At 38.4% G+C, this 25841-nt stretch overlaps 1 protein-coding gene across 4 annotated transcripts in view; it reads right to left on the minus strand.

Annotated features, from left to right (window-relative positions):
* Positions 1–25841, minus strand: part of MAP2K4 (mitogen-activated protein kinase kinase 4) — a 182125-nt gene that overhangs the window by 50929 nt on the left and 105355 nt on the right. For all 4 annotated transcript variants that reach the window (XM_049859568.1, XM_049859569.1, XM_049859565.1 and 1 more), the window contains 2 exons: positions 13787–13906; positions 11218–11269 (listed from right to left, as the gene is read on the minus strand). In XM_049859568.1, the coding sequence (XP_049715525.1) occupies positions 11218–11269; positions 13787–13906 (172 nt within the window). The remainder of the gene's footprint in view (positions 1–11217; positions 11270–13786; positions 13907–25841) is intronic.

Raw genomic sequence — 25841 nt, forward strand, 5'->3', positions numbered from 1 at the left:
TAATTCTCTATCCCTATCTTAGTCCCTCTGCCCATTTCATTGTCACTTTCATGGCTCAACAACACAGAAAACATGAGAGACATGTAGGAAAAACTGCCCTGCTCCTAAGACAGGCACAAACACGGAGTGACCTCTTCTTCGGGAGGCTGTCATGTCTAGATGTAACACTTGGGACTGTTGTAGTTGCTACTATCCCGAGAATGGCAACAACATATTAAGGAGTGCAGAACCAAGAGAATGGAGTTTCTCTGATCATACTGAATGGAGCTCTGATCATGTTGTGCTTGGAGATGCCCTATCTTGGGACTTATTATGACTGGTAAAAATGTCCTTGAAGTTTAATGCAGTTAATAGGATTATCCTGTTACTTGTAATCAAAAGCTCTCTAATTACAGCAAAAAAGCTAATTGATAAAAAGACTTATAAACTCATTTAGTGATAGAAAAATCAAATTAATTTCGAAGACATTTTCTTTTACTCAGATACTCCCAGGTGGTGTGTTAGTGCTTGAATGTGATTAAGGAGTATCCTTAAGGTCAAATGCCCTAAAAATGATACTCTCATAACTACAAAACACAGCTAAAAGGAAGAAAAAGCCTAAAACAAAAGCAAGATGAACTACAAGAGGAACAAAATATGTTATTTTTAACAAGAATGAAGCTAGGCTTCCTTACATAAAGAAAAAGGCAAAATTAAATGAAATAGTCTGATATTCAAGGTTAACTAATTTCAATGGCTCAATTTCAACTCCAAAGTAACTCAGGTAAATGGCCAATTACAATTACATCCTAATAACTAATTTCTTTAACCACAAGAAACAATGTTTCTTAGAATCCAAGATTTCTCGTTTCTCTGAATTTGACCTTTTATTTTCTATCCCATTTATTGTGTAGGCTGAATCACACATTGTCATGTATGACATTAAAGTTTTCCGTTACAGGGGCGGAGCTAACATGGCACCCTAGACAGACGCACCACACTATACCTCTGCAGCAAAGACCTGAAAAATCAAGGAAAACAGATACAAACATCAATCCTGGAATCTTAAGCATCAGATAAAGGGATAAAGAAGTAAATCAAATACTGATGGAATAAGAAACTGATGGAAAACAGAATGAGGAGAGATACAAAGTGGAGGCACCCTACCAACTAACACAGCACAGAGTGGCCTTTTTGAAGCACAGCTAGCGATGATCCCCTGTACAGGGAGTAAGGGAAGACAACTTCATGGAGCTCCAAACAGAAAACAGAGCACCCAGTAACCAGAGAAACACACTTTCCCACCCATCACCCTTTTAGTGAGTAGAAGCAAGAATGCCTCCCATTCCAGAAACCCTCACCCACTGTGGTCCACAATATGAGCCCTTCCCCAAGCCTGCCCCACCCCATACTGCCATACAGCTTTTTTTTTTTCCTTTGTTCCTTTTCTTTTCCCCTCCAACTTAGCCCTGTGTGACACCTCCGTTCTCTTTCTGCCGGCTCGTGCCAATCCACAATTTTTTTTCTTTCTCCCTCCCACCTAGCCCCATATGCCATCTCCGCCCCTTCCTGCCAGCCCCGCCATGCTATCGCAGCTACAGATCCACCAGTGCACTGGCCTACTGCCACTCCAGATCTGCCCCATCCCCACCTGTAAGGCCCCAGCTGGACCATTTTTTTCTTTTTCCTCTTTTATTTCCCCCTCCGACCTAGCACCATAAGCCACCTCCCCTCCCTTACCACTAGCCTCTGGGTCTGCCTAGCCGCAATCACCAACCCCTGCCATTTATTTTATTTTATTTTACTTTCTCAGTTTCTTCTACCTCCCACCTAGTCCAATACACCGCCTCCAGCTGGGGCCCATCATGCCACCACAGAGTGCCACCAGCGCATAGGCCCACCGCTGACCCAAGTACACCAAGCCACCACCTGCTAGCCCCACCCTGCCGTCGATTTTTTTTTCTTTTTCTCTTTTCCATTTTTTTCTTTTCACTTATCACATAGCCCCATATACTACCTCTCCACATCCCGCCAGCACCCAGGTCCACACCACCCCTACCCACCAGCTATCCTTTCTTATTCTTTCTCTCCCTTTTCTTTCCTGTCTCGTTCCTACCTTACCCCTTATGCAAACTCCACCTGTTCCTGCCAGTCCCTGGCACACTCCTGTGGCTACAGCAATCCCCAGCATTCAGGCCTGCCACTACGCCAAGCCCGCACTGCCCTCCTCTCCCACCACTCGACCAGCTGCTGAATGATAGGAAGTGAACATGTAACACCCCCTGTCCAACAACCCCACCAATATGGCAAGGGGCTGTGAACATTCCCATGCTGCTGAGCCAACATCAGAGGCAGACAAAGCAGGCCCAGTCAACTCATGAAACCACCATACAGCAAAGCAAACTTCCCCTGCCTGCTGCTGCCCTGTCCAACCGGACAAGGTGGTGACAGCTATCAAGTCCACAGATGAGAAAACAGCAAAGCATGCCTGGCCCGCCTGCCCTGACATATCAAAACAAGACAAAAAAAGCAGGATGAAGCAAACGAACATACAATCAAGAAATAAAATAATGTCTTGGAGACAGCAGACAATATCAAAACTTACAAAAAAAGCAGGACAAAATGGCACCAGCAAGAGACCAAAATAAAGGATCAGGCAACCTTCTGGTAGAAAAAAGGCAGTGGAACTGATATAGAATTCAAAAGACTACTATTTAGGGCTCTCCAAGAGATTAGAAAAGATTAGGCCCACATTAAAGGAAAACACAGGCAAAGTAACAGAAGAATTTAGGAAAATAATACAAGATCAATACATCAAAATGAATAATCAAAAATCATATAAAAGCAGCAACTAGAAATTCAAAAGACATACGACAGAATGTCAGAAACGGACAACTCAATAGAAAGTTTGAGGAGCAAATGTGAAACACTGCAAGACAGAAACAGTGAGATTGAAGACAAATCCATGGATATCACCTTGAGGAAAAGTCAGAAAAGAGTTAAAAAAAAAAAACTGAAAAATTATGTGGGACACAATCAAGAGCAAAAATTTGCTCTTCATCAGAGTTACAGAACAGGGTGATAAAATGGATAACACAGAGAAGATTGCTGACTGGAAGAAAACTTGCCAAATACCATGAAAAATGAAAAGTTTACCATCCAAGAAACTCAATGAATCCCATATAAGATACAGCCAAAAAGAAAGTCATTAAGACACATTATAATCACATTTGCCAAAACCGAAGACGAAGAGAGAATCCCAAGAGCAGTTCAAGAAAAAAAAGTCACTTACAAAGAGAAGACTAAACTCTCAGTCAGCAGAAACTATGCAGGAGTGAAGGCAACGGGAGGACATATATAAAACTTTCAAAGAAAATAAATGACAACCAAGAATAATATATCCTGCAAAATTCTCTCTCAAACACGATGGCAAACTTAGGATATTTCCAGAAAAACAGAAATTAAGGGAATATTTAAAAGCCAAACTAAACTTACAAGAAATATTAAATGGAGTCCTTCAGTTAGAGAACAAACAACAAAAGACAATAACCAGAGTGTAGGCCACAAGACAGCACGCGGCAGATACCAACCTAGGTAAAGAATTCTCAGTAATAAAGCAAAGCTCGACAGCACTGGGTTTTACTGGGTTAAACGACTTAAAACAGGAAACCAGAAACGTAAATTTGTAAATGTCAACAACGTAAAAACAATAAAAAGGGGAAAAATGGTATAGGTATAGAAGTTTCAAATGCAGAGGAAGTCAAAGCGATATTAAGTAATAAAAGACCAGTTCAAACTTACGAATATAAGGGTAAATTTCAAGGCAACCACAAAGGACGTTAATAAACTTACTCATCAAAACAAAAAAGAAGAAAAACATAAAAAATCAGTACACACAAAATCTATACTAACAAAAGACAGAAAAAGAAAATTCACCAAAAAAAGGTATTAACAGGAAAGAAAGAGGAACAAAGCAAACGTCAGCACCACAAAAGAAAGCACAATATGACAGCGGTAAACTCATACCTGACAATGATCACACTGAATGTAAACGGCTTAAAAGCACCAATAAAGAGAGTGGTAGAACGGATAGAAAACACAACCCATCAGTATGTTGTCTGTAAGACACGCATCTTAAAAACAAAGACATAATTATACTAAAAATCAAAGGATGGGAAAAAATATAACAAACAGTAAACAAAAGAGAATAAGAGTGGCAATATTAATCTCAGATAAAACAGACTTTAAAACAAAATCCACCATAAAAGACAAGGAAGGACATTATATAATGATTAAAGGGACAATCCACCAAGAAGGCATAACCTTAAAAAATACCTGCACACCCAATGACAGGGCTCCAAAATACATAAAACAACCCCCAACAGCACTGAAAAGAGAAACAGACAGTTCCACTATAATAACAGGAGTCTTCAACACACCACTCTTGGTAAAAGACAGCTCATCTAGAAAGAAACTCAACAAAGATAAAGAAGGTCTAAAGGACAAAATCAACCAACTTGACCTCATAGACAAATACAGAAGACTCCACCAAACAGCAGCAAAGTATACATTCTCTCCCAACGCACATGGAACAGTCTCCAGATAGACCACATCATAGACCACTAAGCAACCCTCATAAAATCCAATATATCAATATAACGCAAAGCATCCTCTCTGATCACAAGGCCATAAAAACAGAAATCAAACAGGAAGACCAAGGGGGAAAAAAAGCAAATACGTGGAAACCAAATAACACCTTGCTTAGAAACAAGTGGGTAACAGGAGGAATCAGAGAAGGAATTAAAAAATTCGTAGAATCACATGAAAATGAAAAGACATCATACCAAAACCTTTGGGACACAGAAAAGGCAGTCCTCAGAGGTCAATTTATACCAATAAATATACACATCAAAAAAGAAAAACACACCAGAATTGAAGCCTTATCCCTACAACCTGAACAAATTTAAAGAGTATAGCAATAGAAGTCCACAGGCACCAAAAGAAAGGAAATAATAAAGATTAGAACAGAAATAAATGAAATAGAGAACAGAACAACTGAAAGAATCAACAAGACCCAACGTTAGGTCTCTGAAAAGACCAACAAAATTGACAAACCACTGGCCAAAATGACAAAAGAAAAACAGGAGAGGAAGCAAATAACCCCAAGAGAAATGAGATGGGAGACGTTACAAAGGACTCAACAGAAATAAAAAGGATCGTTACAGAATACAACGAAAAATTTTACTCCAACAAATTTGAGAACCTAAAGAGAATACATAAAATTTCTTTAAACACACTACCTACCTATATTAGCACAAACTAAGATAGAAAATCTGAACAGACCTTTAATGAGAGGAGATCAAAGAGGAAACAAGAACTCGCGATAACACACACAAAAGAAGCCCTGGCCTGGACGGCTTCCCTGGAGAATTCTCCCAAACATTCAGAGAAAAACTAACTCCAATACTACTCAAACTAATCCAGAGCACAGAAAAGGAAGGAATACTCCCAGACTCTGTCTATGAAACCAGCATAACCCTGATACCAAAGCCAAGCAAAAATAGCACCAAAAACAACAGACCAATGTCTCTCATAAATGCAGGTACAAAAAGTCTCAACAAAATTCTAGCCAGTAGAACTTTGCATCTTATCAAAAAAAAAACAATATGCCACAATCAAGTAGGATTCATACCAGGTATGCAAGGATGGTTCAACATTAGAACATCAATTAACGTAACCCACCGCATAAATAAAAGGAAAGAAAAGAATCACAGGATCATCTGAAGCGACATACAAAAGATAACCTGATAAAGTCCAACACCCATTTCTGATAAAAACTCTCAATAAAAATAGGAATAGAAGGGAAATTCCTAAACACAATAAAGGGCATCTATACAAAACCAGGAAATCCTGGTGGTGCAGCGGTTAAGTGCTACAGCTGCAAACCAAAGGGTCGGCAGTTCGAATCCACCAGGCACTCCTTGGAAACTCTATAGGGCAGTTCTACTCTGTCCTATAGGGTCGCTATAAGTTGGAATGGACTCGACGGCACTGGGTTTGGGTTATACAAAACCAACAGCCAACATCATTCTCAATGGAGAGGGATTGAAAGCATTTTCCCTGAGAATGGAAACAAGACAAGGATGCCTTTATCACCAGTTCTATTTAGCATTGTTCTGGAAGCTCTAGATAGATCAATAAGGCAAGAAATAAATAAAGAGCACCCAAATTAGAAAGGAAGAAGTAAAACTATCCCTATTCACAGATGATATGATACTATACATAGAGTACCCAAAAGACTCCACAAGAAAACTACTAGAACAGAAAGATTCAGCAGAGTAGCAGGATACAAGATCAAAATATAAAAATCAGTTGGATTCCTATACACCAACAAAAAGAACTTTGAAAAGGAATTCAAGAAAACAGTACCATTTATAATCACCCCTAAAAAGATAAAATACTTAGGAATAAATCTAACTGGGGACATAACAAAGAAAACTACAAAACACTATTGCAAGAAACCAAAAGAGACCTACATAAATGGAAAAACCTACCACGGTCATGGATAGGTAGATTCAACATTGCGAAAAATGTCAATTCTACTCAGGGCAATCTACAGATTTAATGTAATCCTCATTCAAAAACTGACAGCATTCTTTAAGGAGATGGAAAAACTAATCATCAACCTTATATGGGAAGGAAAGAGGCCCCAGATAAGCAAAGCAAAGCACTGGTGAAGATAACAAAGTTGGCTTCATGCTACCTGATCTCAGAACCTACTACACAGCCATCGCAGTCAAATCGGCCTGCTCGTGGTACAATGACAGACACATAGACGATGAAGAGAATCGAGAAACCAGGCATAAATCCATCCACCTATGGTCAGCTGGTCTGTGACAAAGGACCAAAGTTCATTAAATGGGGAAAAGACAGTCTTTTTAACAAATGGTGCTGGCATACCTGGATGTCCATCTGTAAATAAATGAAACAGGACCCGTAACTCACACTATACACAAATACTAACTCAAAGTGGATCAAAGACCTAAATATAAAATCTAAAATGATAAAGATCATGGAAGAAAAAATAGAGACAACACTAGGGGCCATAATACATGGCATAAATACAATACAAACCATAACTGACAATCCACAAACACTAGACGAGAAACTAGATTAACTGGGAGCTTCTAAAAATCATTTATCCTCATCAAAAAGCTTCACCAAAAGAATAAAAAGACAGCCTACACAGTGGGAAAAGTTTTTGGCTATGGCAAAGGGTCCAATCATCCAACAAGGGTCTCACCCCTAAAATCTATAAAATACTTCAACACCTCAACAACAAAAAGACAAATAATCCAATTAAAGAATGTGCAAAGGATATAAACAGACACTTCACCAAAGAAGACATTCAGGCAGCTAACAGACACCTGAGGAAATGCTCACAGTCACTGACCATTACAGAAATGAAAATCAAAACCACCATAAGATACCATCTCACCCCAACATTACTGGTACTAACCAAAATAACAGAAAATTACAAATGTTGGAGAGGTTGCGGGGAGATCAGAACTCCTATGCAATGCTGGTGGGAATGTAAAATGGTACAGCCACTATGGAAAACGACATGGCACCTCCTTAAAAAGCTACCAATAGAAATGCCATATGATCCAGCAATCCCACTCCTAGGAATATATAAAATAGACATATACACACCCATGTTTATTGCAGCACAAGAGCAAAAAGATGGAAACAACCTAAGTACCCATCAACAGAAGAATGGATAAACAAACTATGGTACATACACATGACGGAACCCTAGGTGCAACAATAAAGAACAATGATGAACCTGTGAAACATTTCACGACATGGATGAATCTGGAGGGCACTGTGCTGAGCGAAATAAGTCAATCACAAAAGGACATATATGAGACGCCTATTTAAAAAACTCAGGGGAAGTGTTACACACGGAAAAAATAACCTTTGATGGTTATAAGGGAGGAGAGGTATGGGGAGGAGAAATCACTAACTATATACTAGACAAGTGTTAATGCCTATGAAGGTAAAGACAACACACAATATAGGGGACGTCGGTACAACTTGACCAAGGCAAAGTCATAGGCACCTCCCAGACACATCTAAACACTTGAAGGACTGAGGTACTAAGACTGTGGCCTGGGGACCATGGTCTCAGGGGACACCAGGTTAGCTTACATAACGCAGTTGCAAAAAAAAAAAATTTCTACATCCTACTTTGTTGAGTAGTGCCTAAGGTCTTAAAAGCTTGTAAGTGGTCATCTAAGAAACACCTATTGGTCCCATCTTGTCCAGAGCAAAGAAAGATGAAAAAAATCAAAGGCACAAGGAAAGTATTTGTCCAAAGGACTAACTGGCCACGTGAACCACAGCCTCCACCAGCCTGAGCCCAGAAAAACTAGATGGTGCCTGGCTACCACCACCAATGACACTGTCAGGGATCACAACAGAGGGTCCTGGACAGAGTGGGAGAAAAATATAGAACAAAATTCAAATTCACAAAAAAGACCAGAGTTACTGGTCTGACAGAGACTGAAAGAACAAGACGATGGCCACCGGACACCTTGCTAACTCAGAACTGAAGCCACTCCAAAAGCTCACCTTTCAGCCTAAGACTGCAAACAGTAACACACATCAGGAACACGCTTCTTAATTCAGTCAAGTATACGAGACTAAATGGCAACACGTGACCAAAAGCAAACACAATAAGGCAAGAAGGGACAGGAAAACTGGACTAATAGGCATGGGTACCAGGAGTGGAAAGAGGGAGAGTGCTAACATATTGCTGCGATTGCAAACAATATCACAAAACAATCTGCATATAAATTTCTGGATGAGAAACTAATTCGTGCTGCAAGCTTTCACCTAAAGCACAATAAAATTTTTTTTTTAATTTTCGATTACAAATTTACTGAGGGTAGTGACTTTTTCACAGCTATCGCTTCACTGCCCTGAGTCTAGCATAGTAATAAATAGAGCAAATATTTAATCTATTTGTTGTTGTTGTTGGTAGGTGCCATCGAGTCTGTTCCAACTCATAGCGACCCTATGCACAACAGAGCGAAACACTGCCCGGTTCTGAGCCATCCTTACAGTTGTTATGCTTGAGCAATTGTTGCAGCCACTGTCAATCCACGTTGTTGAGGGTCTTCCTCTTTTCCGCTGGCCCTGTACTCTGCCAAGCATGATGCCCTTCTCCAGGGACTGATCCCTCCTGACAACATGTCCACAGTATATAAGATGCTGTCTCGCCGTCCTTGCCTCTAAGGAGCAGGTTGTACTTCTTTTATGACAGATTTATTCGTTCTTTTGGCAGTCCATGGTATATTCAATATTATTTGCCAATGCCACAATTCGAAGGCATCAATTCTTCTTTGGTCTTCCTTATTCATTGTCCAGCTTTCACATGCATGTGATGCGATTGAAAATACCATGGCTTGGGTCAGGCGCACCTTAGTCTTCAGGGTGACATCTTTGTTCTTCAACACTTTGAAGAGGTCCTTTGCAGCAGATTTACCCAATGCAATGCGTCTTTTGATTTCCTGACTGCTGCCTCCATGGCTGTTGATTGCAGATCCAAGTAAAATGAAACCCTTGACAACTTCAGTCTTTTCTCCGTTTATCATGATGTTGCTCACTGGTCCAGTTGTGAGGACTTTTGTTTTCTTTATGTTGAGGTGCAATCTATACTGAAGGCTGTGGTCTTTGATCTTCATTAGTAAGTGCTTCAAGTCCTCTTCACTTTCAGCAAGCAAGGTTGTGTCATCTGCATAACGCAGGTTGCTATCCGATCCTGATGCCCCATTCTTCTTCATATAGTCCAGCTTCTCATATCATTTGCTCAGCATACAGATTAAATAGGTATGGTGAAAGAATACAACCCTGACGCACACCTTTCCTGACTAAACCAATCCGCATCCCCTTGTTCTGTCCAAACAACTGCCTCTTGATCTATGTAAAGGTTATTCATGAGCACAATTAAGTGTTCTGGGATTCCCATTCTTCGCAGTGTTACCCATAGTTTGTTATGATCCACACAGTCGAATGCCTTTGCATAGTCGATAAAACACAGGTAAACATCCTTCTGGTATTCTCCGCTTTCAGCCAGGATCCATGTGACATCAGCAATGGGATTCCTGGTTCCTCGTGCTTTTCTGAAACCAGCCTGAATTTCTGGCAGTTCCCTGTCAATATACTGCTGCAGCCGTTTTTGAATGATCTTCAGCAGAATTTTGCTTGCGTGTGATATTAATGATATTGTTCTATAATTTCCACATTCGGTTGGATCACCTTTCTTGGGAATAGGCATAAATACGGATCTCTTCCAGTCAGTTGGCCAGGAAGCTGTCTTCCATATTTCTCGGCATAGACAAGTGAGCACCTCCAGTGCTGCATCTGTTTGTTGAAACATCTCAATTGATACTCCATCAATTCCTGGAGCCTTGTTTTTTGCCCATGCCTTCAGAGCAGCTTGGACTTCTTCCTTCAGTACCACTGGTTCCTGAACATATGCCACCTCTTGAAATGGTTGAATATCAACTAATTCTTTTTGGGATAATGACTCTGTGTACTCCTTCCATCTTTTTTTGATGTTTTAATCTATTTACTGAATTAAATTCAAGATTTCCAAAGCTTTACTGCTTTTCTAAACTTGCTCTTCAACAGAGCAACATCAAATGTTTAAATCTAGATCTGTGTCTAATAATTTCAAAATCACTGTTTTCATAAATAAAACTTGTTTTATTGAAATTTCAATGTATAACACTAATTAAAGGATCTGGCTCAATTTACAGAAAGATTCTCTGAAGTAAAGAAGAAACAACTGATAGTTACAGGCACATCTTTAAAATGCTCTAGGTCACTATCCCTCATTCTTATTTGAATGCCCCAGGACCACTCTGGTGTCTTATTTATATAGAGACCGACCCTAGTTATCTATATAATCAGTTATTTTTCAACTAAGAGTAATAAAAACTTGTGGCAAAATCTATTTTGATTTCTAAGCCCAACATGCTAATAAGTTAGGCTGAAAACTATAGAATCTCAAAGGAGGAAAAAATCTCAATTTAGTCTTAAGGTACTTTTTGCTAGAAGTATAAATATTTTTAAAAAGTAAAACAACTTGAGGAAAGCTTATATCATGATAGTGCAATTTTCAATAATTTTTGTCTAGTTTCTATTCTACAAAAAACAATCCATACCTACCTCTGTGAATGATTTTCAAGTTTTCTTTTAAGTGGTTTAGTGCTTTCACAGTCTAGGGAGAAAAAGCAGACTTGGGATAAACAATCAATTTCTTTTTTAGTCAAACAACACAATAGTTTATCATAAATGATACCCAACTAGCCCTTTGTAGGTTTTATAAGGTTAGTATTTTGTCCATCATTCTTTATGTTCACTGAAGATGCTAAATGATGATTTTTTTATCTGAAAACTTAGTTGTGCTTACATGGTAACTAAGCTAAAGAAAAAAAAAACAGTGCCTTATAATTTAATACATTATTAAAAAGTTGTATGGTTCTTGTATGTGCAAGTTTTTAAGAATAAAAATATTTAATACAAGAAAGACCAATGGGCTGGCTCCATTACCAAGAATAACTCAGCACGTTTTCCCAAATATTCACTTCCTCGCTATCATTCACCCTAATCGGAGGCTAAGCCTTCAACATAATTTTTGCAGAGCCAGAGTCTCTCTGGTTAGCTGCTTGACAATATCATGGATTAATCTAGAATTTATCCTGCTTAATCACTGCTCACGATCAGAAAATCAGTAATCTCTTCAGGAAGGGAAGAAACAGAGACCTGAACGAAGTTTCTACAACCTCAAACTAAAAGAGAACTAAACAAGAGGCTACTCGCTGCAGACAGATCTGCTGTCATCCAGCTGCTGGGTATCAGAAAGGTAGCAGACACAAACTTCCAATGTTTCAAACCACAAATGACTCATATGAATACAGCTATGCCGTTTCTTCGCTGAGCTACTAGTTAGCGAGAGGAGAGACCATTAGATTTAACGTAATGTAATTTTAAACGTTGTGCTTAATATATATGGTGATCAACAAGTCAGGAAACATAGGCGAATATGTAGTAAATGATTTATTCATATACACATTAAACACAATGCAATATATGATAAAATAATTTTATCTTTGTTTTCTGACTTCATGGCCACCCTGTAGAATAGTGGTTAAGAGCAGGGCTCTGGGATCAGGCTGCCCAGATTTAAGTCATTTACCCCTTACAAGTGCATAAACTTCAAAGCAAATTAATTACTTAACCTCTCCATTCTTCAGCTCTATCTGAAGGGAGTTACAGTATTTATCATAGACAGTTGCTATGAAGGTTAAATGTCATAAGATCTTGGCCTGACATAAACAAACAATAAACATTAGCTGTTACCGTTATTCTCTTACTCTACCGTTACTGTGAGCAGTAACAAGTTCTAAGATATTAGTGGGTTTGGTAGTAATGGAGACAGATGGCTGAATTGATCAATATAAAATTTCATATATCCATCAAAATAATGATCAAGTTTCTACTCTGGCTGAGCTTTTTCTTTTCATAAAATTATATGGAAAAATATATCTTAAATTTTAGTCCATAAAACATTTAAATTTAAGCACTAATTCAGCAAGACGACTTACAGTATTAACGTGAGACTTATGAACCGTAGATCACAGGCAGCAACTACAGTTTAATCCGCACACACAAGTGCGTGCACGCACACACATTTAAACGCACACATCTCTTGCAATTATGACACAGTTCAGAAACTGCCTGTAATTATAACCAGTCTTATTAAGGTTTAATGAATAAACCAAATGAGCTGGCATTTGACAGGGAGATTATATTGAAGGTAGACAATACAGGGAAGGAAGAAATAGGAAATTACCTGCAACTGGAATACCTACTTTACAACTTCCTGTAAGATTGAGTTTATACATCAACTAATTCAGGCCAGGCCATCAGCTCAGATTCTCAGGGGTTCCTAAGAATTTTATTAATTTTGCCCTATTAAAGAGAAAGTCTTTTTCCCTTAAATTATAAGCAACCTTTGTTAAAAGATCAGAGCGAGAGAAAAAGTGATCATGACTCCCCTTTCAGAACTATAAACACATAAGCAAAAGAGTGTTTCCTTTATTTCTGGCACTCTGGTAAAAGTGAATTGACCAAGTTAGTAGTAACCTGGGTTCTTGAAATTGCTAGTAAACAATTTAAATAGTTTAGACTGGACAGCACAAATTATAAACTACAAAAAATATACTTTTTCTAAGAGCTTCAATTTAGGGGCTGCAAGGAGACTGCAACTATTGTAATTAATCTGGGATAATTGTGTTAATACAGACTATTTAAAGACAGCTAAGATCAACAAGAAAAAAAATAAATGGAAAATTCTAGTCTTCATTATAGGACAGTCTTTTATTATAGGACGGTCTTTACTATAGGACGGTCTTTACTATAGGACATTCTTTAATATTGGACAGTATTATAGGACAGGCTGTTATGATTCATTGTGATTTGAATGAGAAGAACAGTGTCAGTGTTTATCTAGACCATGTTAGTAAAAGTGCTTGTGAACAATTGAGTTAATTCTCCTACAGAAGTGGCTTAGTCCCCTTTCCTTCTACAAATGATTTTCCAGGAAGGTCAGTAACACTCTGTGAACGACATTCAGTTTGAGCATTTAAACCACAGCTGTATGTTTATATATTTATGCAGAGAATGAACAACTTAGCAGAATTTTAATACACAAGAAAAAAAAAGAGATACTTACTGCTAAAGTGATTTTTCCTAAAATCTCTTCGGGAATAACATCATCTAATACACTATATACATATTTGTAAAACTTATCAAACGAGGTAGACATGAGCTCCATACAGATCCAACAGTCACCCTATAAAATAATAAATGTCTGTTATTCTTACACATTTCTATTATCATGAAATACCACCTTGCCTTGACACGAAAACAATCTTATTCTTTTTTTTTTTTAAATCTCAAACTGGTAATAATCTTTTTCCTTAGGAAAGCCCTGAAAAGAAAATTCTCCTCAAGTTTAGATACAAACTTAATGTGTTTAAAGCCATTGTTCCCCACTCTGAATTGTAAGGACAAGGACAGTCTTTCATAGAAAGCTTTTGTGCTTTTTGAATTCAAACTTTGCTGTAATTGGACATAAAAGCAGGAAATATGTGGAAAATAGTTCATTCTCACTAATAAAGAACACAGACAACAATAATCTTGAGATGCCAGATAATCTCCTTAAATTAAAAATAAAAAGGAAAAACACATAAAGCAAAACCAAGGCCTCGAGACCTTGCTCAAACGCCACCTTCTCAGTGAGGCCTAACCTAACCACCTAAAACTGCAGCTCATCATAAACGCCACCTTCTCAGTGAGGCCTAACCTAACCACCTAAAACTGCAGCTCATCATAAACGCCACCTTCTCAGTGAGGCCTAACCTAACCTACCTAAAACTGCGGCTCATCCCATTCTCAGTACTCCCTTACTCTGCTCTATTTTGTATTGAGCTTATCATCTTCTAAAACAAAATACAAATAAAAAAAATAAAGAATTATCTGTTGTTTTTCATCTATCCTTCCCTACTACAAGGCAAGCCCCATCAAGACAGGAGTTCGACAACTACTAAATGAATGAATGCCGGCTATCATTAATCATTCAAACACTGATCTCAGTATTATAAATTGTTTTAAACCTGTTTGAAAGCAATCTGATGATAAAACAAGAAATAAGTGTGTTTATATGTGTTTATACCTTTTGATAAAGTTATCCCATGACTGGGAATCTACCTCCTTAAACAAATATTCCATAAATTACAAGAAGAAAAAGAACAATAAGAAACAATCTAGAAACTACTAAAATCTTTCACAAAAGGTAATGGTAATTGTTAAAGGGATTACCTGAAATTAAATTATTTTTAAAACTATACAGTTCAAGAGAGGTATTCAATGTATTAAGTGGAAAACACAGAATATAAGCAGACACTATGATATACACATATGAACAAGGACTTCAAACAAGTACCTTAGGACAGTGAAAATAGCTATCTGGATGATGACAAAAATACCTTAAAATATTTTTTATGCCATTGCTAGTTTACAGATCAGCCATATCCTCAGAGAGTTTCTACCCACTCATCTTTTCATCATGCTTCATCTGGATCATTTACATAAGTGATTGATTAATGCCTGCTGAGGTAAGACCCTCAACAATGTGGACTGACACACTGGGTGCAACAACAAGCTCAAGCACAACAATGATTGCAAGGATGGCGCAGGACCGGGCAGTGTTTGGTTCTGTTGTGCACAGGTTCACTATGAGTCGGAACCGACCCGACGGCACCTAACAACAAGGTAAAATGGTTCGTGACAGAGCCATGAGTACAATTCCGTTTCCTTTTTCCTTTCTCTTTTCTCCTGTCAATTCTTAGGATGCAAGCACACTTAACTTCGATAGAAGAACATGGATGATGAATAGACTGAGATGGGTCACAGCACTCTTGCAATAGGACCATCTGTTACAACATTAAAAGATGTCATGGCCTCACAGAATGCTTATTTGTAAATCATATCTGACATAGTGAAGTTTTACTTATATTTAATTAAGTCTTCCTTCTATGTCTCTTTTTCTTTAGAATACTCTTAGAGAATGTGTCTCATTAAAGATTAATACCTCCACCCAAAACACATGCATGAATGTTTTTCACCTAAAGATACCATCAATAGGTTTATTAGAATTTGTTATTACAGAACAACGTAACACATTTAACTCATCCACTTAGAGAACCAGTAAGGAAGGAATTTAAACTCAGTTGTATAGTAGCAAAGTGGCTTTCCACTAACTTTAGGGTCTGAAAGGCCTGACTTGTTATCAAGGCTCTCCTACTTTCTACTTCTGAAAACTTGGGCCTCCTCCATTATTCATCTATGAAGGTAGACTGCCCCACCATCCTCAATGGACTATGATAAAAATCAAATGTGTTAGTGTATGTAAAGGCAAAATAAAATGCTAAAAACTGTCATTAAGAAATTGAGGGGAAAAGGAAGAAGGGATGGAAAAACAGGAAGGCAGCCAAAAGAGAAAGACACCGGAACAGGGGGGATAAAAGTAAGAGAAACGGAGAAGTGAGGATGGCAAGAAAGGGACACAGAAAGGAGCAATTGGCTGGACAGACGGAAGTCTTTGCAGTTTCCAAGGCAGATACCTTAATGTAAACATAAATGAGAATAGACAACAGCAATGATCTGCATAAAAAACGGAATGGTCTGAGCTGCCTCAAAAAATAGCAATAGCAAAATCACTGAAAGTGTTCAGGCAAAAGATGGGAGGGCCACATGTCTAAATTAAAAAATTACTGAATATAGATTTACTGAGTAAAAAAAAATAGATGATGATGATGAAAAAATTGAACTACTAAGATCAACATAAGGGGCAGATTCCTAGATATAACATCCAGAGAAAACCAAGACCATTCTTAAATAATAACAATAACCAATTAGAAAATGAAAATTATACCTAGAAATACGAAAACCCTGGTAGGGTAGTAGTTAAGAGCTATGGCTGCTAATCAAAAGGCTGGCAGTCTGAATCTAACAGGCACTCCTTGGAAACCATATGCAGCAGTTCTACTCTGTCCTATAGGGTCGTTATAAATCAGAATCGACGGCAACGGGCTTGGTTTGGTTTTGGTTTATATCTAACAAAATATACAAAAGAACAAATCACAAAGGATGAGACCTACTAAATTTAACTACCATACACTGAAAATTCCTGTATGCTAAAGGATACCATACCAGAAGTTTAAAAAGCAAGATAAAATACCTATTTAGACATAAAGAAACAAAGGATTAGTACCCTGAATAATAAAGTACTATGATAAATTAATAAGGAAAAGACAAAGCTTAATGGAATAATGGCAAAGGGATAACCCACCCCCCCAAAAATAGGCAATTCACAAAAAAGAAAACACGAACACAGGTATAAAAAATTTTGTACCTCACTAGTAATTAGGAAAGCATAATTTTAAAAGTGAGTACCATTTCAAACCTATTTGACTGCTGAAAATGAAAAATTTAATAATACCAAATTTAGTGAAAACCAGGAAAAATGGCATCTGTGGCAGTCCAACCTAATAAACATTCTCTCTTATGTACACTGTGCCCAACTAAAACTGTATTTCCCAGTCTTCAACATAAAGAAGGGCAGCCAAAGAGATGCTGACACAAATTAATGAGTGATGATTCCAGAAAAGCCCTTTTAGTTCTCCCCTCTTTTCTTCCTTCCTGTGAGCGTGACAGCTGAACTCTAGGAGCCATCTTGGATCATGAGGTAAACTTACAAATGGAAACCATACACTAAGCAAGTCTCCACTACCGACAGTTGAATAAAATCCCTGATACTGAAATTCTCATACTGCGGAGTGATGGATCACTTTTGTGTGCCCTTTCTAGTCGTGGTCCTGTAACTCTCACCCAGCAGACAGAGAGAGAGTTGCAACCCTGAAGACAGTGAAAAGTGGTGGCAGAAGATACCTAGCTGCAGAGACTCGGCAGCAAGAGATGACACAGTGGGGTTCCCAGCCCACGGAGAGAGAAAGCTGAGCGCCTTTGAGCAGAGGCCTAGGGCCAGCGAGGGGCGTGCCTCTGAGCACGGCTGGGAAGAGGCCGCCCTGATGGAAGAACTGTATCCTAAGTGTTCCTACGTCTGAATTTTAACTGTTATTTCCCTAGCAAACCCCATAACCGTGAGTATTGTTGATGAGTTCTGTGTAGCCATTGCGATGAATTACTAAACCCAGCAGAGAAGCGGAGAGTGCTGTGGGAGGGACACCTAGTGTCGGAATTGGTAAAGATGGTGGAGAAAGGTAGCATGTCTGACTTTCACCTCACAGGAATCAGTCAGCCTTGGGCTGTTGATCCTGACTCTCCTCCCCTTGTAAAGTTACGGGAGGTCAAGCTCTGCCTCCATGCCATTCTGACAGGTGAAGTCTGAGTAGGATTCCTTGTGATGGCTCCAGGCTCAAAGAAGCATGAAACTTTGTAAGGGGAAGAACAAAGAACAAAGGGGCTTGGAAGTGAAACTTCTGATTCCTGGATGGTTGCTTTGGTGGTTGTTGCCTACAATGGCTGAAAGGAAGGTTATGCTGCAGCTGAAGGGAAAAAGCCCCTCCTGGGGAGGCCTGGGGCAAAAGCCAGGCCAGATAAGCAGGATGACTGATAGGAGGCAGGGTCTACTGGTTCCACCCAGCCAGAGGCCTAAGGCCATATGCATATGAATGGGAAGATAAAGATTGGGTATTATAGATTGCTGAGAGCATGTAACTCCACCTTCAGCCAATGCTTGATTGGATATGCTAAAAGGGGAACTAGGATTTGCCTGAAGAAAACAAGGCTGTTTGAAAGCAGGAGCCCTATGTACAGAGTGGGTGCTTAGGTTGAAAACCTGAGCCCCACCCAGATTTTGAAAAGACATGCAGAACCATCTAGAACTGCTGAGAGAAAACAAAAGATCTGAATTTCAAGGAAGGACCTGCAGAGGAGAAAAAGTAATTTGCTTTCTGAATTTCAAGCAAGTGGTTTGTTGTTGAATCCATCAAGGCAGGAAAAGTCAGTGCCCATCAGAAAGAGCTCCTATTCCCAGAATGGAAGTTAAAGGGAGCTGGCAAGTAAACAGCTTGGTCTGCTCACTTGTGGTGACCAGCTGGGTTCACTCAATAAACGGAAGTAGGGGAAGTGCAGCAATGAAGAGATGGGCTCAGTCTGGATGTGTCCGTTGACCTAGCCCATGGGGGCTGGGGATAAGAGAGAGAGGAAGCGCTGACTAGTCAGACAGTAAACAGAGTTGTGCGGACTCCTATGTCTACGGGTGGAACCCAATGACCTAGGCCAAAGTGACTAGGGAAGAGAGTGTGTGAAGGGCCTAGCTGAAGTGCTGGGAGGTGTCTGTGAACTCTCAAACCTAACGCTGCTACCCATCGTGACCTAGCATGGATAGCTAGGGATGAGCTGACCAGAACCCGACTGAATGAAACGAAAGATGTTTTTGACACCGTGAGCTGGTGCAGATTGCGGCAATTTGATGGCTTGCTCTGGAGTGGACGATGCTTACGAATGCAGACGCTCAAAGTTCCAACCAGAACAGAAGATTCTCAAAGACAAAGAACATACTTGTCTCCTCAGTGTTGGTTCAATAGGGATGGGCAATTTAAGTACTGGCTATCTAAAAAGGTGGGGGGGATAAAGGCATGAAGTGGCTGGCTTACACACTTTCGTGAGTGTGCTTACATTAAAATGGGGAGCAAGGGAGAATTCCCACTGAAATCATTTCCCCTTTTCTTCATGGGTCTGGGGAAGAGAAGGTGGGGGAAAATACTGATAGGATTATATAATTCAGCTGTGAGTGTTGACTGTTAATAGTGTTAACCGTAATTGTAGAAGCTGTAACTGTGAAAGAGTGGACTAAGGGGGAGGCACTGGGGGACTTCAGTAGAGTGACCAAACCTAAAGTCCCTTAAAGGTTCTGCTATGCTGATAGTGAGGCTCAGGGCAAGGGCGTAATCTTCTCTCAGTTAAATTTTATCCCAGGCAAGAAAGAGTGAAGCTAAGACAAACTACTGGATAACCTGACCAGATGAGATAACATCTGCAGCAGACCTGAATGACTGGTACCTGAATAACCTCACCCTCAGTACTTTTTGCCCTACTGAAAGACTAAATGTTAATGACTGTTTTGGAAAAAGGAGGGGGAAGTTATCCCCCAAATGTGAAGGAACCGTGGTTAGAAAAGCCAGGGGGTGGCCTGTGGTACAATGGGTCACTTTTGTGTGGCCTTTCTAGCCATGGTCTTATAACTCCCACACAAGTGATTGGGTGGAACTGTGTGATTCGATAATTGTGGCCCACCAAAGGGATTGATCAGTTTGGCCATCCCACTGGGCTTGAAATGAGCCACCCTAGAGGTAGTAGAAAAAAGATCCCACCACCACCAAGGAAGGACAGCCAGAAGCCAGAACATCCTTTGGACCCAGGATCCTTGTGCTGAGTAGCTCCTGGGGGCAGGAGACAGAGAGAGCTGTAATTCTGAAGATGGTGAGAAGCAGTGGCAGAAGAGACCCTCAAGGAGAGACCCAGCAGCAGAGAGAAAAAGCTGAGTGCCTTTGGGCAGAGGCCTAGGGCAAGGGCGAGGCATGCCTGCTAGCACAGCCAGGAAGAGGCTGCCCTGATGGAAGAACTGTATTCTGAGTGTTCCTGAGCCTGAATTGTAACTGTTACTTCCCTAATACACCCATAATCATTAGTACTGTCCATGAGTTCTGTGCAGCCATTGCAACAAATTATCAAACCCAGCAGAGAAGTTGAGAGTGCTGTGAGAGGAATGCCTGGTGTCAGAATTGGTAAAGATGGCACAGAGAGGAGGCATATCTGACCTCCACCTCATAGGAATCAGAATCGGCCTTGGGCTGTTGATTCTCCTTCCCCATTGCGAAGTTAAAGGAAGTCTGACACCGCCCCCATGTTGTTCTTACACATATATTACTGGTGAAAATATAAGTTAGTAAAACCACTAGGGAGAGAAATATGACAACATTCACAAATGTGAAGATTTTCATATCATTTAATTTAGGAATTATGTTTCTAGGTATATGTGCTAAAGAATCTGTCACTTAGGTTGTCAAGCAGACATTAAAAACTGTTTATCAATGCACTGTTTACAATTCTAATTAGAAATAATTCACATTAGGATTATAAGAGAAACATAAATTTAAAAATGGTATATTTAATAAAATACTATATAGTAGTTTAAATTAACCAAATCTATACTACACCACTTTTTTTTTTTTTATATATACTACATCAGTTGCCATCAAGTCAATGCCAACTCATGGTAACCCTGTGTGTATCAGAGTAGCTGTGTTCCATAGGGTTTTCAATGGCTGATTTTTCAAAAGTAGATCACTAGGCTTTCTTCCAAGGAGGTTCTGGTTGGACTCAAACTGCAAACCTTTGGGTTAGCAGTTGAGCATGTTACCATTTGTACCACCCAGGACTCTATAGACCCACATTTAAATGAACATATTTTGAAAACTATGTTGAATAAAAAATGCTACAGATGATTTCATTTACGTAAATGTTGAAAATATACAAAGCAGCAATATGGAGAAATAAATATATGGAAAGCCTAAATGAATAATTTGCAAATAACAAATCTGGAGTGGAAAAGGCGGAACTGGATGAGACCTTCAACTGCATCTATAATGTTTAAAGACAGATAAAGTGTAAATGTGTTTTCCGGGTATGGAATTGCCTTGTAAAGAGCAATTTGGCCTTTGTTCTCAGCTCTTTTGAGCTGGAACACACCTGAGGCTAATGAATGGGGGCTGACCAAATCAAGAGGGATCACTTGGGGGCTGGATGCTGACTAAACTGCAGGAGGCATGATGTAATCTATCATGGCCATGTGGGGAGGCCAATAAAAGCCCTGAGCCTTAATGCTCACATGAGCTTCCTGGTTGGTGACTATGCAAGGCAGAGGGTAGCATATTCCTTTTTTGTGACACAGATGCTCTGCACTGGGACCTCACCCTATGTGTCTCTTCATTTGTATCCTTTTTGGTTGTAATAAACCTGTAGTCATAAATATGGTATATCCTCTGTGAATTCTGTGAGTCATTTCAGCAAATGAACAAACTCACAGGGACAGTGAGAACCAGCATGGGCTGGCATCTGCCTATTTGGCAGTTTGAAACAAGGTGTCCTTCTAACATGTGAGCTCTAATCTTGATCTCGGTGGTTAAGGTCAGAGAAATGATGCATGGGCAGCTGGTTTGAAAGAAAGTTTCCATCTAACTTGTGAGCTCTGACCCAGATCCAGATGGCTATGGTCATAGAGAGTATGCAGCTTGGGCGGCTGGTGATGACGATGGTGAAGTGAAAAGGATGAGAAGGAAAGGTGAGGAATGGATCCATCCCCACATTTTGGGGATTGGAATCATGCTACTCTGACCACACAGTTAGCTGCCAAGGTAGGATTTACCCACTTTGCCCCGTGCTTAGTGCAATGTCAAAATGCTATTAAATCTGTGGTGTGGGTGCACTGTATTCCTTTGTAACTTTCCATATGTATGAAATATTTATAGTTTTAAAGCAGGAACTACAGTAAAAAAGCTAGAAAAAGAGCAAATTAAACTGAAAGGAAATAGGAGCAATCAGGATAAAAGATTAAAGAAATATAAAATGGAAAAACAATACAAATCGATAAAATGAAAAGTTGGTTTGATGAAGAGACCAATAAAACCAATAAACTCTAGCCCAAAAACTTAGCGAAAAAGACAGAAGACACAAATTACCAACATGAGGAACGAGTGAAGTGACATCACTATGGATTTTACAGATACTAAAACAATAAAAAATATTATGAATGCTTTTATGCCAACAAATTTGACAATTTAGACGAAAGGGACAAATTTCTTCAAAGAAAAATCACTCAGAGATCACTCAAGAAGAAACAGATAACTTAGATAGCACTCTATCTTTGAAAGAAATTAAATTTGTAGTTAAAAAATGTTCCCACAAAGAAAACGCCAGGATCAGGGATGGCTTGCTTCACTGGTGAATTCTACTACACCTAAGGAAGAAATAACACCAATTCTACACAAATTCTCCCAGAATACTGAAAAAAGAGGGAAGACCCCCCCACCTGACTCATATGTAATCTACCCCCAACTCAATCTATGAGTTAACTAGCATTACACTGGCTTAAAAAGTCATACAAAGACATTTTAAGGAAACTCCAGATCAATATTCCTTATAAACAGAGATACAAAAATTCTAAATAAATGTTTAGCAAACTGAATTCAACAATACCTTAAAAAAGATAATACATCATGACCAAGTGGGTTTATACCACAAATGGAAGGTTAACATTTAAAAGTCAATCCATGTAACTAACCATATTACAGAATTTTTAAAAGAAAAATTATACAGTCATTTCAATAATGTGGAAAAAGAACTTGATAAAAATCCAATGTACATCCCCAATAAAAATGCTCAGCAAACTAGAAACAGAAGGAAACGTCTTTAACATAATAAAGAACATCTATAAAAGACAGCATACTTCATGGGGAAAGACTGAAGATCATAAAAAAGACAAAGACGTCCACCGTTAAAACTTCCATTCAGTATTGTATTGAAGGGTCTAGCCAGTGCAATAAAGCAAGAAAAACAAAAATAAATATATACAAGGCACCCACACTGGAAAGGAAGTAAAACTGACTTTATTCACAGAAAACATGACGGTCTATGTGAGAAATCTGATGGAATCTCCAAAAAGATAGCAGAATTAGTAAGTCATTTTAACAAGGTACAGCATAAAAGATCAATATACAAAAGTCAACAGTATCTCTACATATGTCACAACATAATGGAAAACTGAAATATTTAAAAATACTTAAAAAAAAACATAGCACCAAAAATGTTAAATACTTAAGGATAAATCTCACAAAAAAATGAGAGAATTGTACAGTGAAAACTACAAAATGTTGCTGAGAGAAATTAAAGAAGTCAATATACCATGTTAATGGGCTATTAACATCAATATTGTTAAGATGTCAATTCTCCTTCAAATTAATCAATAGATTCAATGCAATCAGAATAACAAATCCCAGCAAGATTTTTTAGTAGAAACTAGCAAGCTGATTCTAAAATTTACATGGAAATTAGAAGGACTTTAGAGCTAGAACAATTTTTAAAAGGAAAAACAAAAGTTTAAGGACTAACACTACTTAATCTTAAGATTTTGTATAAAGACTGAGTACTCAAGACAGTGTGATACTGGCGTAAAGACAGACAAATAGATCAACGGAGCAGACTAGATAGCCAAAAAATAGACCCATACATGTAAGAGCCACTGATATCTACCAAAGATCCAAAAGACACAGACAAAAAAAAAAAATAAACATCAACTCATACCTCTCACCATACACAAAAATTAACTCCAACAGTATCATAAACATAAATGTCAACCCTGAAATTATAACAAAGATGAAAGGAAACATAGCAGAAAAACCTCAGTGGCCTTGGGTGAGGCAAGGATTTCTTAGCTATAACACCAAATGTATAATCCATAAAAGATAAAACTGATAAACTGACCTACATCAAAACTTAAAACTTTGCACTCCAAATAACATTTAAGAGTATAAAAAGACAAGCTACAGACTGGGGGAAAAAATTGTAAATCACGTACCTAATAATAAACTTGTATTCAAAATATATTTTTCAAAACTCAAGAAAATAACAAAAAAAAAACAATTTCTAAAAATGGACAAAAGATTTGAGCAGAAACTTGGTGAATATAACAATTCTCATTATTCACGGTTGTTATGTTCTATAAAGTATTACTCGTGGACACTGAATAATGAAATATCAAACCAGCCTCGTTCTACCTCAATTTTGCAAATGACTGCAAAAGCTCCCCGACTATTTTTAGAGAATTGGTCAATTTACAAGTACAGAATGCAAAAGTAACGAGGATAAACTACGTATGTATAACATCGGCAATTAGGGAAATGTAATTTAAAACTACAATTAGCTTCTATTATAAGCATATTAGAATGGCTAAAAATTAAAAAGACAAGACTATATCAAGTGTTGGCAAAGGTGCAGAAGAAACAGAACTCTTCTACACGCTGGTGAGAGTATAAAATGGTATAACCACTTTGAAAAAAGTTTGGCTCTTTCTTTAAAAGTTGAAATACACCTACCATACAGTCTGGCCTTTTCACTTCTGGGAATTTACCCCAGAAAAATGAAAGCTTATGTCCATACAAAGATTTATAAACAAATGTTCACAGCACTTGTATTTGTAATAGACAAAAATTAGAAACAACCCAAACACTCACCAATAGGTGAATGAGTAAATAAACTGTAGCGTGTCCATACAATGGATTCTTACTCAACAATAAAAAAAGGAACTATTGATGACCACTACATAGGTAAATCGCAGTAATTATACTGAAAGAAGACACACCAAGACAGAAAAACAGAATACATATTGTATGATTCCATTTATACAAAATTCTAGAAAATGCAAATTAACCTATGGTGACAGAAGGCAGATCAGTGATTGCCAGAGGTTAGGAGTGAAGAGGGGGTTGGAGATATTACCTAAGAGCAAAAGGAAAATGTACGTGATGAAAGGGTCCATTATTTTGACAGCAGTGGTAGTTCAACAGGGATATGCACTTATTCAAACCTATTAAACTGTATACTTTAAACGTACGTATTTACTATATGTGAACTCTACCTCCAAAAAGCTGTATTAAAAATTTGCAAGAGGGACACCAATACAGTCTAAACTCTTCCAAAAGAGAGAAAAGGAAGGAATACTCTCTTATTCATTCTATGAAGTAAATATAAGCCTGATACCAAAGACAAAGACACTACAATAAACAACATGCCAATATCTCTTATGAATATACATACAAAAATCCTCAACAAAATATGAACAAACAGAATCCAAAAGCATATTAAAAGAGTCATACACCATGACCAAGTGGGATTTATTCCAGGTATGCTGGGATGGTTCAACATTAGAAAATCAATCAAAATAACACATCATATCAATAAAAAAAGGAAAGAACTACATGATCAATTCTATAGATGCAGAAAAAGCATTTGATAAAATTCAACATCCTTTTTTGATGAAAACCCTAAGGAAGACTGGAATAGATGGGAAATTCCTCAAAATGATAGCAGGTATATATGAAAAACCAACAGTTCACATTATACTTAATGGAGAAAGGCTGAGAGCT

This window comes from Elephas maximus, chromosome 19, assembly GCF_024166365.1.
Source record: "Elephas maximus indicus isolate mEleMax1 chromosome 19, mEleMax1 primary haplotype, whole genome shotgun sequence".
Classification (NCBI taxonomy): Eukaryota; Metazoa; Chordata; class Mammalia; order Proboscidea; family Elephantidae; genus Elephas; species Elephas maximus.